General features: G+C 43.4%; 1 protein-coding gene across 1 annotated transcript in view; it reads right to left on the bottom strand.

The window, feature by feature from the left end:
• Nucleotides 1–14,401: 14,401 nt before the first annotated feature.
• The window catches only part of LOC132825571 (alpha-N-acetylgalactosaminidase-like), a 34,498-nt gene continuing 31,712 nt past the window's right edge, over nucleotides 14,402–17,187 (bottom strand). The window contains exon 7 of the mRNA XM_060840950.1: nucleotides 14,402–14,671. Within this exon, the coding sequence (XP_060696933.1) occupies nucleotides 14,402–14,671 (270 nt within the window). The remainder of the gene's footprint in view (nucleotides 14,672–17,187) is intronic.

The following is a 17,187-nucleotide window of genomic DNA, read 5'->3' as shown; positions in this document are numbered from 1 at the left end:
CACACTCCCCCCCCCTCCGGGGACACAGACTCCCCCACCCCCCCGACTCAATCTTCCCCCACCCCCTCCCCAGCTCAGTCACAGACAACCCCGTCCCCCCCCACACACACACACACACCCGGTCACACACTCCCCCCACCCCCCCGGGGACACAGACTCCCCCACCCCCCCGACTCAATCTTCCCCCAACCCCTCCCCAGCTCAGTCACAGACCCCCCCCCCCACACACACACACACACACACCCGGTCACACACTCCCCCACCCCCTCCCCAGCTCAGTCACAGACAACCCCGTCCCCCCCCACACACACACACACCCGGTCACACACTCCCCCCACCCCCCCGGGGACACAGACTCCCCCACCCCCCCGACTCAATCTTCCCCCAACCCCTCTCCAGCTCAGTCACAGACCCCCCCCCCACACACACAGTCACACACTCCCCCACCCCCTCCCCAGCTCAGTCACAGACAACCCCGTCCCCCCCACACACACACACTCCCCCGGGGACACAGACTCCCCCAACTCCTCCCCAGCTCAGTCACAGACCCCCCACACACACACATACACCCGGTCACAGACTCCCCCACCCCCTCCCAGCTCAGTCACAGACTCCCCCTCCCCAGCTCGGGGACACAAAGACACGGACAGACCTGGACCAGCCCCTCATTATCTTGTAAACCCACCCCCACCCTTTTCCAGCGCCACAGTAACCACCCCCCAACCCCCACCCCTTACTGTCTAGGGATGCCCCCGCTTTATTGGGGGAGGGGGTCCCGTGCTCCTGTCAAACTGAACACAGTCACATTTCCAGACAGCTTCCCCCCCGCCCCCCTCCTCACTCCAGACCAACGCTGTAAGACCCACAAAGGACTGGTCTGCAGGTATCGGGAATCACAGCAATTCATTACCCACCCCCCAACATAGGGAGAGAGAAACAAACTGCCTCACATTATTCTCTCCCACCCCCCCCCCACCCTCTGACACATACCCCACCCCCCCAAAAAAAACACAAAGGACTAAGTTCCCCCCCTGCCCCAGGCGAATGAGTTTACACCTCCCCCAACACACACACACACACGACCAAATTACTCTTCTCCCCGGCCAAAGCAGTTTACACTCCATCCCCTCCACCACACCACAAAAGGGACTAAATTAACCCCCACCCCCCTCCACTCCTCCAGCCATCCACCACAAAGTGGATCAAGGTAAAGTTCATTCTTTTTAAAATAAGACTCTGGGGACGATGTGGGTGTTAAAGTTCTCTTCCCATCTCAGTGATGTTCCTCACAATAAAAAAACCTATTTTCACAGCTGTGTGTGCTTCATTCGATCGCCTTCTGCAGGGATGTATAAAACGAGTGTGCCCACGAATTCTCGGCGGGGGGAGTGTCAGCCTTGTGTTTTTCACTGCCCACCCCCGACAAACGCAGCTATGAAATCTTGTGTTGTAGCCTCCCCATTCGGGGAGAGGGATATTTTAGATGCAACTTCACCCAAAAAGTGGCTGCAGTGTGGAACTCGCTACCACAGGAAGTATTTGAAACGATTAGAATAGGTGCATTTAAGGAAAAGACAGATCAGTACATCGAGGGAGGAAATAATATCCAGAAAGTTATGTTGTTGAACAGCACACTGCAGTGTTAGACCAATTGATACGATTGATCTATTTGTCATATAAAGCAGTTGACAATCTGACGACAATTTTAACCAAGCATTGTCTTTTTTCTATTCCTGCTTCCAATCGAAATTCCATGCCCTATCTACGAGAGAACACTGCTCTGCAATGATCTTCGCGTTTCATTTGTTCTTAAAGCCTTGGGAGCAGAATCTGCCCTCCTTAACAGAGAGAGAGAAAAAAAATGAATGGCTGGCAAAGAATTTTGAAAGCTGCACTCAGGATGTGGATACCCTTATTGCTTATTGCAAACTGCCTTGATAATGTGGCACATTGGCACAGTGGCTAGTGCTGCTGCTTCACAGCACCAGGGTACCTGGGTTCAATTCCTGCCTCAGGCAACTGTCTGTGTGGAGTTTGCACGTTCTCCCTGTGTCTGCGTGGGTTTCCTCCGGGTGCTCCGGTTTCCTCCCACAGTCCAAACATGTGCAGGTCAGGTGAATTGGCCATGCTAAATTGCATCTAGTTTTAGGTGTAGGGGAATGGGTCTGGGTGGGTTGTTCTTCGGAGGGTCGGTGTGGACTTGTTGGGCCGAAGGCCCTGTTTCCACACTGTAAGTAATCTAAAAAGGTAATGGGAGAAAGTGAGGACTGCAGGTGCTGGAGATCAGAATCCAAAAGTGTGATGCTGGAAAAGCCACAGCAGGTCAGGCAACCTCAGAGAAGCAGGAGCGTTGATGTTTAAAGCATAAGCTCTTCATCAGGAATGTGAGGTTAAGGTAGATCTTTTTCTGGAATTGCTGCCTTCACAATGGTGTTCCTTATTGATCTACTCAAGGGGTACCAATAGTTAACTCCATCTGTATTTCTCAATGCCTTCAAAAGGCAGCCAACTTCATCAAAGACCCCTCCCACCCCAATTATAATCTCTCCCAACCTCCTCTTTCAGGCAGCAAATACAAAAGCTTAAACACACCTACCTACAGTTTCAAGAGCAGCTTCTTCCCTGCAGTTATTGGACTTCTGAATGGATCTCTCAAATTTCAAATCTAATGTTGATCTTGCTTTATGCGTGCCTTCTTTACACCCATAACTCCGTTATTCGGGTTCTAACACCCTACGATCTCTGTATGGTACGATCTGTCTGTACTGCATGCAAAATAAAACTTTTCACTGTATCTAGGTACATATGACTAATTAATTAAATAATATCAAATAGTTGTCCAAGTTCTACTGAGCTTAAACATAATGGGTTCTCACCAAAAACACTGACCACTTAGTGGGCGGCACGGTGGCACAGTGGTTAGCACTGCTGCCTCACAGTGCCTGTAGACCCGGGTTCAATTCCCGACTCAGGCGACTGACTGTGTGGAGTTTGCACGTTCTCCCCGTGTCTGCGTGGGTTTCCTCCGGGTGCTCCGGTTTCCTCCCACAGTCCAAAGATGTGCGGGTCAGGTGAATTGGCCATGCTAAATTGCCCGTAGTGTTAGGTAAGGGGTAAATGCAGGGGTATGGGTGGGTTGCGCTTCGGCGGGTCGGTGTGGACTTGTTGGGCCGAAGGGCCTGTTTCCACACTGTAAGTCTAATCTAAAACATAACTTTGTTTTGCATTGTTGAGTTGAGGGAAAAACATTATCCGGGACACCAGGAAGGATCCTAACCTTCAAATAATGTCATTGATTCTTTATAACCTGCACAGTTACCGCCTTTGCTGTTTGAATTCGTGTATCGCTGGACATCGGAGTGCATCTGGGAAAATTAACAAACAGTGAAATTCACAACTAATCTTGGAGGAACTGTTGGGCGAAGTTCACAGCACAGAATCAGATAAGTTAATTGTTGTTTTAAGTCTGTCCAAGAGAAAGGCTGCAGTAGTGGGTACAGTGGATTCTTTCTTGATTATATGTTTTTGGAGATAAGTCTCTTGATTAAACTTAAAATATAAGCCATAGCTATTAATTTAACCTGGGGCAGTGTTTGTAGAGGAATAAGACGGTGTTATTTTCTGGGTCTGTAGATTGTGAAGGAGCAAAAATGGCCTTTGCAGTGATATGTACTTCTTGTCAGATGTGGGAATTTAAGGGTTACTGCGGATTATATCTGCCATAAATGCTGTTGGATGCAAATCTTATCAGATCAGTTGGAGAGACAAATAGAAGCGATGAGGAATTTTCAACAGCAACAGTATGTGATGGATGACAGTTATAGGAAGGAGGAAAAGACTCAGATACAGTCACATAGATGGGTTAACTCCAGTAAGGGTAAGAGAGGAAGGCAGCTAGTGCAGGAGTCTTTTGTGGATATACCCATTTCAAACAGTATGCTGTTTTGGAAAATGTAGGGGGTGATGGATTCTCAGGGGAACGTAGCACAAACAGCCAAGTTTCTGTTATTGAGACTGGCTCTAATGCAACGCGGGGTACTTCGGCTTCCAAGAGATCAATTGTGTTAAGGGATTCTGTATGTCAGAGGAACAGACAGACGTTTCTGTGGCCAGCAGAGAAAAAGCAGAATGGTGTGTTGTTTCCCTGGTGCCAGGATCAAGGATGTCTCAGTGCGCAGAATGTTCTCACGGGGGAGAGGGGCCAGCGGGAGGTCATTGTCCACATTGGGACCAACGACATTGGAAGGGAAAAGGTTGAGACTCTGAAGGGAGATTACAGAGAGTTAGGTAGAATTTTAAAAAGGAGGTCCTCAAGGGTAGTAATATCTGGATTACTCCCAGTGCAATGAACTAGTGAGGGCAGGAATAGGTGGATAGAGCAGATGAATGCATGGCTGAGGAGCTGGTGTATGGGAGAAGGATTCACATTTTTGGATCATTGGAATCTCTCTTTGGGTAGAAGTGACCTGTACAAGAAGGATGGATTGCACCTAAGTTGGAAGGGACTAATATACTGGTCGGGAAATTTGCTAGAACTGCTTGGGAGGATTTAAACTAGAAAGGTGGGGGGGTGGGGGGGGACCCAGGGAGATAGTGAGGAAAGAGATCGATCTGAGACGGGTACAGCTGAGAACAGAAGTGAGTCGAACAGGGCAGGCACAAGATAGGACTAATAAATTAAACTGCATTTATTTCAATGCAAGGGGCCTAACAGGGAAGGCAGATGAACTCAGAGCATGGTTAGGAACATGGGACTAGGATATCATAGCAATTATGGAAACATGGCTCAGGGATGGGCAGGACTGGCAGCTGAATGTTCCAGGATACAAATGCTACAGGAAGGATAGAAAGGGAGGCAAAGAGGAGGGGAGTGGCATTTTTGATAAGGGACAGCATTACAGTTGTGCTGAGGGAGGATACTTAAGAGGGAAATCAGGAGGGCAAAACGGGTACATGAGATAGCTTTGGCAAATAGAATTAAGGAGAATCCAAAGGGGATTTACAAATATATTAGGACAAAAGGGTAACTAGGGAGAGAATAGGGCCCCTCAAAGATCAGCAAGGCAGCCTTTGTGTGGAGCCACAGAAAATGAGGGATATACTAATTCAATATTTTGCATTAGTATTTACTGTGGAAAAAGATATGGAAGATATAGACTGTAGGGAAATAGATGGTGACATCTTGCAAAGTGTCCAGATTACAGAGGAGGAAGTGCTGAATGTCTTGAAACAGTTAAAGGTAGATAAATCCCCATGACTTGATCAGGTGTACCCTAGAACTCTGTGGGAAACTAGGGAAGTGGTTGCTGGGCCTCTTACTTAGATATTTGTATCATCGATAGTCACAGGTGAGATGCCAGAAGACTGGAGGTTGGCAAATGTGGTGCCACTGTTTAAGAAGGGTGGTAAGGACAAGCCAGGGAACTATAGACCAGTGAGCCTGACGTCGGTGGTGGGCAAGTTGTTGGAGGGAATCCTGAGGGACAGGATGTACATGTATTTGGAAAAGCAAAGACTGATTCAGGATAATCAACATGGCTTTGTGCGTGGGAAATCATGTCTCACAAATTTGATTGAATTTTTTGATGAAGTAACAAAGAAGATTGATGAGGGCAGAGCAGTAAATGTGATCTATATGGACTTCAGTAAGGCGTTCGACAAGGTTCCCCATGGGAGACTGATTAGCAATGTTAGATCTCATGGAATACAGGGAGAACTAGCCATTTGGATACAGAACTGGCTCAGAGGTAGAAGACAGAGGGTGGTGGTGGAAGGTTGTTTTTCAGACTGGAGGCCTGTGACCAGTGGGGTGCCACAAGGATCGGTGCTGGGCCCTTTACTTTTCGTCATTTACATAAATGGTTTGGATGCGAGTATTAGAGGTACAGTTAGTAAGTTTGCAGATGACACCAAAGTTGGAGGTGTAGTGGACAGCAAAGAGGGTTACCTCAGATTACAACAGGATCTGGACCAGATGGGCCAATGGGCTGAGAAGTGACAGATGAAGTTTAATTCAGATAAATGTGAGGTGCTGCATTTTGGGAAAGCAAATCTTAGCAGGACTTATACACTTAATGGTAAGGTCCTAGGGAGTGTTGCTGAACAAAGAGACATTGGAGTGCAGGTTCATAACTCCTTGAAAGTGGAGTCGCAGGTAGATAGGATAGTGAAGAAGGCATTTGGTATGCTTTCCTTTATTGGTCAGAGTATTGAGTACAGGAGTTGGGAAGTCATGTTGCGGCTGTACAGGACATTGGTTAGGCCACTGTTGGAATATTGCATGCAATTCTGGTCTCCTTCCTATTGAAAAGATGTTGTGAAACTTGAAAGGGATCAGAAAAGATTTACAAGGATGTTGTCAGGGTTGGAAGATCAGCTACAGGGAGAGGCTGAACAGGCTGGGGCTGTTCCCCCTAGAGCGTCGGAGGCTGAGGGGTGACCTTATAGAGGTTTACAAAATTATGAGGGGCATGGATATGATAAATAGGCAAAGTCTTTTCCCTGGGGTTAGGGAGTCCAGAACTAGAGGGCATAGGTTTAGGGTGAGAGGGAAAAGATATAAAAGAGACCTAAGGGACAACTTTTTCACGCAGAGGATGGTACGTGGATGGAATGAGCTGCCAGAGGATGTGGCGGAGGCTGGTACAATTGCAACATTTAAGAGGCATTTGGATGTGTATATGAATAGGAAGGGTTTGGAGGGATAAAGGCTGCGTTTTGGCAGGTGGGACTAGATTGGGTTGGGATATCTGGTCGGCATGGACGGGTTGGACCGAAGGGTCTGTTTCCATGCTGTACATCTCTATGAGGAGAAAGTGAGGTCTGCAGATGCTGGAGTATCAGATCTGAAAATGTGTTGCTGGAAAAGCGCAGCAGGTCAGGCAGCATCCAAGGAACAGGAAATTCGACGTTTCGGGCATAAGCCCTTCATCAAAGGACTTATGCCCGAAACGTCGAATTTCCTGTACATCTCTATGACTCTATATCACTTGAGGGAGTAGGCAGAACCTTGTTTTAAAAGAACAAAAGAAGATTATTGGTTACTTCATTTAGATGGATGGTTGTTTTGCCATATTGAGTGATGGGTTCAATTCCTGCACTGATTGCCCATGAAGGATTCTCTTTCTCAGCTTCTCTCCTCAACTCAGATGTGGTGACTCTCAGATTAAACTACCGCCAGTGCTCTCTCTTTAATGAGGGAACAACTCTTTGGTCTGGTACGACTATGGTGACTTTTACCATACAAAAGATAACATCTCTGACAGTGCAACACTCATTCAGTATCAATTTAACTATAAATATAGATTATATGCTCAAGTTTCTTATGTAGGTTTTGAGTGTACAACCTGCTGGCTTGAGAAACCGGTTTAAGGATCAGAGGTATCTGTGCCTCAAAACTTACTGCATTCAGAACCTTAATTAAATTGCTGGGTTAATTTGCTAGCAACCTTTCAAACTGCAAACTATTAAATATGTGAGTAAATGTTAAGCAATTTAGATGCAATTGTTTTTAGAAATTGCAACAATTAAAAGGCATGTGGATGGGTATATGAATAGGAAGGGTTTAAGGAATTTGGGCCAAATGCTGGCAAATGAGACTAGATTAATTTAGGATAATCTGGTCAGCACGGATGAGTTGGACCAAAGGGTCTGTTTCAATGCTACACATCTCTATGACTCTAATATTTGCAGTGCATTATTAATATTCATTTAGAGACTACACTTCTCATGTCAAAGTGAAGCAAAAACATCCATGTAACACATTAGCTATAAATGCATCAATATTATTCAATATCATAATTTTGTAAAATAACTTTTAGACATAGGCTGGAATCTTCTGTAAATGGAGGTGACAAACTTGGAAATGGGATAAGTTTTTCTGTGTCCTACGATCTTAGACTCCACAACCACCTGATGAAGGAGCAGCACTCTGAAAGCTAATGGTTCCAAATAAACCTGTTAGACTATAACCTGGCGCTGTGTGATTTTTAACTTTGTACACTCCAGTCCAACACCAGCATCTCCAAATCAGAATTAAGTCTGAGATTTAAGGGCTTCAGCCTGCACCATTAATCCAAGTGCAGCTGGTCTGTTGCTGGAGGCTTTGCATGAAATATTGATCTCTGCAGTCTGTTGGATACAATAGTTACTTTGGCTGTATTAATGTCTTGATTGCATTCAGCCAAACCAGGGAAGGACCTTTACACAACTTGACTAAACTGTTTGATCAGTTACAAAGAGCCAATTCCTTTATAAAGCTAACTAGATGTGAATTTTCCAAAGCAGAAGTGACTTATTTGGGCCACACTGTGGGACAAGGTCAGGTAGAATGTAGAGAAGACAGAAAAAGGCTGTTTTGGATTTTCCCATGTCTACGACAAAACAGAAATTTCTATGCTATATCAGCCTGAATGAATTTTATCGGATGTTTATTTCAGCCCTACAACAGATCATTTTGACATATGTTTTAAAGAAAGGCAGAAAATTTGAATGGACAGAATGTCAGAATGCCTTTCCCAACTTGAAATCTGCCACTGCACCAATTTTAAAGTCACTAAATTAAGAGAAAGCATTCAACTGGCTGTTGAGCTTTTGCCTGAAACGTCGATTTTCCTGCTCCTCGGATGCTGCCTGACCTGTTGTGCTTTTCCAGCACGACTCTAGTCTAGACTCTGGTTTCCAGCATCTGTAGTCCTTGTTTTTACCTAGTTGATGCCAGCAAATCAGTGTGAGTGCTGTTTACGGTAAGAAGGCAAAATTGGGTTCAAATGCATTCTCTGTTATTTTTCACAGAAACAGAATACCTGACAGCAGAAGTATTAAATGATAAAAAAAATTAAAACAGTGTCTTATGTTGTCTCTTCATGTTTGAAATTTACACATCAAAAATCTCTGAGGAAACTGCTATTTGCACAGATAATGATGCTTTGATTTGTTTGGATAAAGTTTGGACAAGAATTTAGAGTTGTTTCAGTGGAGTTTAATACTCAAGCTGTACAACTTGCATGTGCCTGTAAAGTACATCTTTATGGTGGGTGTTTTGTCAAGAACACTTATGGAAGAAACTGAAAACCATGATTAAAATGTACTTAAAATGTGTTAAGTTAGGGTTGTTATGAAACTTATTTTATGTTTAAATATATCAATACTGTTATTATAACAAAATAGTGTGCTAATATTATTTTTGATATGTATTTTCATTTTCACTCTTTGAGAGGTCATAAATTTATATATTTTAATATCATTTTTGGAATTTGGGTTTCAAAATAGGGGCAGAAGAGAAGTTATTTCTGTGAAGTGTTTTCTTTAAATTAGTAAGTTGAGGGAGTCCTTCCAAAACTGTGACTAAATCCAACATTGTTTCAGAGGTGACTGTGGACCCCTTTGGCCGCAATGGAAAGTTGGTTATGTTCTTAGGTTTATGACTGGTAGAGTAAAAAAGTAAGGCAATGAGCCTTGTTTCCAGCTCAGAAGAATCTAAGATGAGCACTTTCAAGTTCATTTCAGAAGACATCACTTGTCCAGTTTAGATGCAACTTTAGTTTCTGTCCTAGAAGACGGATTCAGTGCAGTTGAATGAACAAGTCACTTCAGCAGAATAGTTTGTGAAACTTTCAAACCAGGAGAGTTTGCTTAGAAATCTGCAAATTATGAGAACTGAAAAGGTTTAGGCTTTCAGATTTGTGAAAAGGCCACATCAGCAGTTACAGAAAGGCTTTGTCAAACTGTCTCCACATTTCACAGCAAAATAAATCATGAGTTAAGCAGAATCCATAGGTTTGCATGGGCTAGGATAAGCAGGCTAAGGATACTTGAGGGATTGATGGTGGATAGGAAGTATCAGACATTTGAAGAACACATTGATGAGCTTCAACAATTGTACATCCCTATCTGGCGTAAGAGTAAAATAGGGAAGGTGGCTCAAGGGGAAAGCGTTAAAGCCAAAGAGAAGGCATATAAATTGGCCAGAAAGCAGCAGCAAAACCAAGAACTGGGAGAAATTTAAAATTCAGCAGGAAAGAACAAAGGGTTTAATTTGGAAAGGGAAAATAGAATATGTAAGTAAGTTTGCAGTAAACAAGAACTGACTGCAAAAGCTTCTATAGACACGTGAAAAGACTGGTGAAAACAAATATAGGTCCTTTGTAGTTAGAATCAGGTGAATTCATAATGAACAACAAAGAGATGGCAGACCAGTTGAACAATTACTTTGGATCTGCCTTCACTAGGGAGGACACAAATAACCTTAAGGAAAAGCAAGAGGACAAGCATGAAGGAGGAATTGAAGGAAATTCTTATTAGTCAGGAAATGGTATTGGGTTTTAATCCCATCAATTTCCCCAGTAGGTCTCCAGGGCCTGATGCCCCACATCCCATAGTACTCAAGGAAGTGACCCTAGAATTAGTGGACACATTGGTGACCATTTTCCAGCATTCAGTAGAGAATTTCAAATGGACTGGAAGGTAACTAATGTAATCGTACTTTGTAACAAAATGAGGGAGAGAGAAAATGGGGAATTATCGGCCAGTTAGCCTGACATCGGTGGTGGGGAAATTGCTGGAGTCAATCATCAAGAATGCAATAACTGAGCGTTTGGAAAGCAGTGACAGAATTGGTCCTGGTCAACATGGATTCGCTAAAGGGAAATCATGCTTGACAAATCTTCTGGAATCTTTTGAGGATGTGCCCAATAGAGTGGACAAGGCTAAATCAGTAGGTGTTGTGTATCTGGACTTTCGAAAGGCTTTTTGACAAGGTTCCACACTCGAGATTACAAAGTAAAATTAAAACTTATTGTATTGGAGATAATGTATTGACACGGATAGAAAATTAGTTGGCAGATAGGATGCAGAAAATTGGAATAGATGGTTCCTTTTCAGAATATCAGGCAGTGATGAGTGGAGTGCCACAGAGTTCAGTGCTGGGACCTCAGCTGTTGACAAAACACATTAACAATTTGGAAGAAGGAACTGAATGCAATATCTTCAAATATGCAGATGACACTAAGCTGGGCGGCAGTATGTGCAGTGAGGAGGATGCTAAGAGACTGCAGGGTGATTTGGACAGACTGGCTGAGTGGGCAAATACTTGGCAAATGCAATATAATGTGGATACATATGAGGTTATCCACTTTGGTCGTCAAAACAGGAAGGCAGTTTATTATATCAATAGTGGCCTTTTAGAAAGTGGTGAGGTTTAACGAGACTGGATGTCATGGTGGAACAGTTGCTGAAGGTTGGCATGCAGGTGCAGCAAGCAGTGAGGAAAGCATGCTAACCTTCAGAGCAAGAGGATTTGAGCTTCAGAATAAGAATGTTTTGCTGGGCCTATACAGAGCCTTGGTGAGGTCACACCTTGAGTATTGTGTACAGTTTCCATCTCCTAGTCTGAGCAAGGACATTTTTGCTATTGAGGGAGTCCAGCAAAGGTTCACCACACTGATTCTTGGGATGGCAGGACTGACATATGAGGAAAGACTGGATTGACTGGGCTACTGAAGATCTATGACCCCTCCAGAGGGCGCCTCGGTTCAAGATCGGTCAAAAGAATCACTAGGAGTACGGTCTGTTTAAAGCAAGGTTACCAGTTTAATAAATTAAGGCAGCCTGACGCAGATTTGTCCAGAAACACGGAGGTGTTTCTGTGTTCCATGGTGAAATGGTGCAATTACAACGAAAAATTACACATTATTTATATGTTTTTTTAAGAGATAGTACAGCCTTAATTACAAGAGAAGACCAATCTCATATGATTTACATATGTGTAAATAAGTGACATGATTTACAGCAGGTTAATCCAATGATATTCCCTGGGAAAGGGTTCTTCATTTACGTAGAGCACCAACCCATGCAAGCAGTTCAAGGTTAGTTCGAATACCAAATCACTGTCTTATGATTCATATTTTGAAAAATCCATTGTTCTTTCTTGTCTCTAAATAAAGCAGCAGTTCAAGTTCACACAGTCAAATCATTACTTGCAGCCATTTTGTTGTGTTATTTTTAATTGAAAAGCCACTTTGTGGTTAATAAAAATCTATAGAGACTTGTTGCTTCTGACAACAGCCTAAATTCAAATTTTCGATCCTCAACATATGAGCAAAGACTGGATTGACTGGGCTTGTATTCATGGGAATTTAGAGGAATGAGGGGAGATCTCATAGAAACATATAAAATCCTGATGGGACTGGACAGGCTAGATGCAGGAAGAATGTTCCTGATGTTGGGGAAGTCCAGAGCTAGGGGTCACAGTCTAAGAATAAGGGGTAAACCATTCAGGACAGAAATTAGGAAGAATTTCTTTACTCAGGGAGTCGTGAACCTGTGCGATTCTCTCCCACAGGAAGCTGTTGGGGCAGTTCATTAGATATTCAAAAGGGAGCTGGTCATGGCCCTTGCAGCTAAAGGGATGTGGGGAGATTGCGTGACCAGCCATGATCATATTGAGCGGTGGTGCAGGCTCGAAAGGCCAAATGGCCTACTCCTGCACCTTTTTTTTATTTTTCAAAGAGTTCAGATAATGGCATTACTTGTCCAGCCCTGATTCTCTGCAACAAATATTGTCAGGAAACAGGTTGATATTTTGTTTGGCTGTGTGTTTTACAATCATTCTAACTGATGTACATAGTTAACTTGCTTTTTGTGTAATAATTCTGTTTAAAAAAAAGATCTGCAGTCTTGTGTGATTATGTTGCAGTGACTGAGCGCCATGGTAACTAACTAAAAAAAATCTATCAATTTAGATTTCATTTTGGAATCTTACTTGTCCAGTTGTACCATAAGTTGGCATAATCACAATATTAGTGTACAAAATATATCTAATACTCAATACCTTTTGTTACATGATAACAAACAGAAGCAAGTTTTTTTTAAAAAAAGACAAATTTGATCATACATTTAAGTTTTTTATTTGTTCAAATGATGTGCACCACTGCCTAGGCCAATATTTCTTGTCCATCCCTAATTATCCTTGAGATGGTGGTGATAAGCATCTTCTTGAGGTCCTGCTGTCCATGTTGTGTTGTTACATGCACAGTGCACTGCTGCCTCACAGCGCGTGAGACCCGGGTTCAATTCCCAACTCAGGTGACTGACTGTGTGGAGTTTGCACGTTCTCCCCGTGTCTGCGTGGGTTTCCTCCGGGTGCTCCGGTTTCCTCCCACAGTCCAAAGATGTGCGGGTCAGGTGAATTGGCCATGCTAAATTGCCCATAGTGTTAGGTAAGTGGTAAATGTAGGGGTATGGGTGGGTTGCGCTTCGGCGGGTCGGTGTGGACTTGTTGGGCCGAAGGGCCTGTTTCCACACTGTAAGTAATCTAAGCTAATCTAATCTGGTGCTGTAACAAAGGGAATTCCAGGATCTGGCTAATTCAGGACAATTTTTCCTCCATGATTTGAATATTTTATTCTGAAGAAAAAACATGTCAAAACCATTTTGTTTCAAGACCACCATATGTCCTGATGTGGCAGATGGAACTGATTGCATGATTTCAACATGATAATATCATACGCCATCCAAGACATTTGTGTCAACTTTGAAAATGTTTACTTTTCTTGACTTACAGGGGACTTGAACGCATATAAATAATCTATTCGGTAAAGTTCACACATGACCAGCAAAGTTATGTAATCTCACCGTCCAGTAACTAAAATGGGATTGGTACGTGCCTTTATCAATCACTGTTATGACAACTGGGGCTGTCACTTTGAGCAGAATAACTGAATGCACAAAGTGACATGAAATTCAGCAGGTACAGGGGAAGCCCAAGTTGGAGTATCTTCAGCCCCATCTGCAGTCGGTCAAGAAAGGACAGTAATATTTAACAGTTTAACTTTATTTCTTTATTTTTCTGCTTCTACGTTAAGAAAACTATAGTGCTGAACTCTTTAACTTATTTCTCTATTTCTCTAACTGAGATTTTGTACCTCGGTACTTTGTACCTAGGATGGTGTAGTGTGTGGCGATATTTTATACTTTTCACTGTACTCTTGTACTCTGTACTTGAGTACACATGACGATAAAAACTAAATCTAAATCTAAAAATCTACTGACATTTTGTCAAATGTCAAAGATCTAACGTCTCAAGCTCATTCAATTGGGAATCTTGTGGACACATAATATATCACTTTCAATTGTAAATCAATTAAGATTCACAACATCTTTCACCGTGTTGTCACATTGTATGCTGTAGGATTTCAGAAAACAAGGAATTTGACATTTGAGAATCATATGTTAGAAATTCTTTAAAAGTAGATTTGCTAAATAGTGGCATATTCTGAAATGTTACCTACATGGACATAGTAGACAATATTGTTCTCTAACATATTACATATTTGAGTTTCATCAAAATGAGCAACAAATCTCTTTTTTCTTCAAATTTATATCTAATTTACAAATATTAACATCAAAGCAGTTTGCATTTGGGTCGGATAAAGAACAGGGCAACTCCTGTGGGATTGACTTGGAATCGGTGTGTCTGACTTGAAGTAAGAGACCGTACAAGCTTTTTGGCAAAAACATCATAAATGTTGTAGCCAAGTGCACAGTCCACTATGAAGAGAGCAGGCAGGCTCAGCTTGAAAGTCCGAATATTCCCATCACTGGCTGTGCAAAGATAGGCCACAGCAAATTGTCCATCAGTCAAATTCCGCTTCCAGACTTGAAAGTCCCAGTCCTACAAACAAGAGTAAAGAGCAGAAATCAATCTTCACCCTTGAAAGGTTCATCAGGCTAAAACATGGAATGAAAACAGACAACCCCTCACTGTATCCACAATAATGCTTTGTGATGGGTTGAAAGGAGGGGTGGCATGGTGGCTCAGTGGTTAGCTCTGCTGCCTCACAGTTTCAGGGACCCACCTTTGATTCCAGCCTCAGGCAACTGTCTGTTTGGAGTTTGCACATTCTCCCTGTGTCAGTGTGGGTTTCCGCTGGGTGCTCTAATTTCCTCCCATAGCCCAAAGGGCAGCTTAGGTGGTTTGGCCATGTTAAATTGCCCATAATGTTCAGGGATGTATAGGTTAGGTGTGTTAGCCATGGGAAAGGGTTGGGGGGGGGGGAGGTGGGTCTGGGTGGGATGCTCTTTGGAGGGTCAGTGTGCACTTGTTGGGCTGAATAGTCTGTTTCTATATAGTAAGGTTTCTTTGAATTGGTTTGATTGCCAATTCTTTAGCTGATAAATAATTTCATCAAGCTCAGGGAAGGAGACATCCAATTCAAGGTCAGTAGTTTCTGATGAGGAGGCTAAGTAAAAACATACCCCACACTTCACAGCAGTGAGGGAGGGGGCAAAGATCAGTTTGTTTACTATCCGTGTCGCAAAGAATTGGGAACACCAAATCCATGAAAAAAGTAAAGTAGCCAAAAGAAACAAATTAGTTGATCGATTTGGAATATTTACGTAGGAGTTGTCTACTGAAGTACTAATAGTTGCCAAGGCATGAAGGATTGACATAGTCATTAACATGGAAACATCATGAAAATGTTCAGACAAGCTCAGCATTGAACTTATTTTCCAAAATTGGGTTTCTGTTGTCAACACGTTCAAGATGATGCCTAGCACAATCTGTGTGTGTGTGTAAACAGCTTCTGTGGTGCTGCCTGGCTTCTGCATTATATTCAGTGTTTTATAGGAAGTGTAAAGACTGTTTTTGTGCTGTTTTGCCATGACTGCTGTGTCTCATCCAAATTAAACGTGGATCTGACACAGATGTAACCCTATTCACCTTTTAATGATTCTCTTGAACCACTTTAAAGTGAGCACTGGGCAGTGGATTGGTGTTTACTCTCTGGCAGGATCCTACTTGAAGTTGCTTTAATAGTAACCCCACTGTAGCCTGTAGCCACTGTAACCCCACTGAAACCTTTTTGGGTATACAATAAGTTACAAGTTGGAAATTGTAAATAGCCAAGTTGAAGGCAGATGTCAGGGAGTGTGTGTGATCAATACCTGAATTGATTTTTTTTAAAAAAGTGACGTGCAAAGGAAACAAGGGTGATGTAAGGAAACATTCACGCGTGGAGAGTTCTTGACACTGATCCAGCTCCCTCAGAGTCAGGTCTTAGAGTGAACAGGATGTCTGACACTCTTGTTTATATCGATCATCCAGGGCTCCCTGATTGGGGCTGTTAATCTCATCCAGTCAGGGAACTCATAGTCTGAGATCCACTGGCTGACCTTGTTATAACTACTGTATCCTTCCCCTCTGAGCCTGAAGATATAAGCCTTTTTTTTGCTCCTCCTGGGATGTCTTAGCACCGGTCAGCTCTGCCTCTGATACGGGCAGTATATAACACTAGTTCACTGAGGCAGCCGGAGGGTCTCAGAATAAATGCATTCTCTTCTTCAGGCAGCAAAGGCATTGTGGCAGCGATGTATTGTAATTGTAAACAGAAGGGTTCCAGTACAGATCCCTTGGTATAGATTAGATTAGATTTCTTACAGTGTGGAAACAGGCCCTTCGGCCCAACAAGTCCACACCGACCCGCCGAAGCGCAACCCACCCATACCCCTACATATACCCCTTACCTACGTGCAATTTAGCATGGCCAATTCACCTGACCCGCACATCTTTGGACTGTGGGACCGTGCCACTGTGCCACCGTGCCGCCCTGTCTGTCATCTCTATCTCAGATTCCAAGGTATCTTCAACATATGACAGAGAGGGAGAACCCACGGGTTTTGGAACAGTCGGAAAGACAGTCAAGGAGTCGCGCATGTTTTGTTCCTGCACCGTTTGTGAGTTTGCAGCTTTCATGTAGTCCACGTGCTTGTTCAGGACCGTCACACCTATTGAACTTTATATATCCCTGGACCTGACCTCGCATCGATCAATCCTCTTACCCATGCATGGTTCCAACACCAAACTTTGTCCGCTGAGGCAAACTGTCTTTCTAACTTAGTGGAGTCTGTGTCTGGCATTGGCATTCTGATACTGCTTTAGGGACCCCCAATGCCAGGTCCGGGAAGATCAGATTTAACCTGGTGCAGAGTCTTCTCCCTGTTAACAACTGTGCTGGAGCTATCCCTGTGGCTGTAGGCTGTAGACTGTTTCTTTAACTGTGCCTTCAAAGATTGAACTGCTCTTTCTGTCAGACCATTGGATGGGGGGATGGTATGGAGCTGCCCTTATATAATGAATCCCATTTGACTTTAGGAAATACACAAATTCCTTGCTCATAAATAATGGCC

Source organism: Hemiscyllium ocellatum, chromosome 20 (assembly GCF_020745735.1).
Source record: "Hemiscyllium ocellatum isolate sHemOce1 chromosome 20, sHemOce1.pat.X.cur, whole genome shotgun sequence".
Lineage (NCBI taxonomy): Eukaryota > Metazoa > Chordata > Chondrichthyes > Orectolobiformes > Hemiscylliidae > Hemiscyllium > Hemiscyllium ocellatum.
Note: the sequence above shows the minus strand (reverse complement) of the source record. Positions and strands in the feature narration are given on the sequence as shown.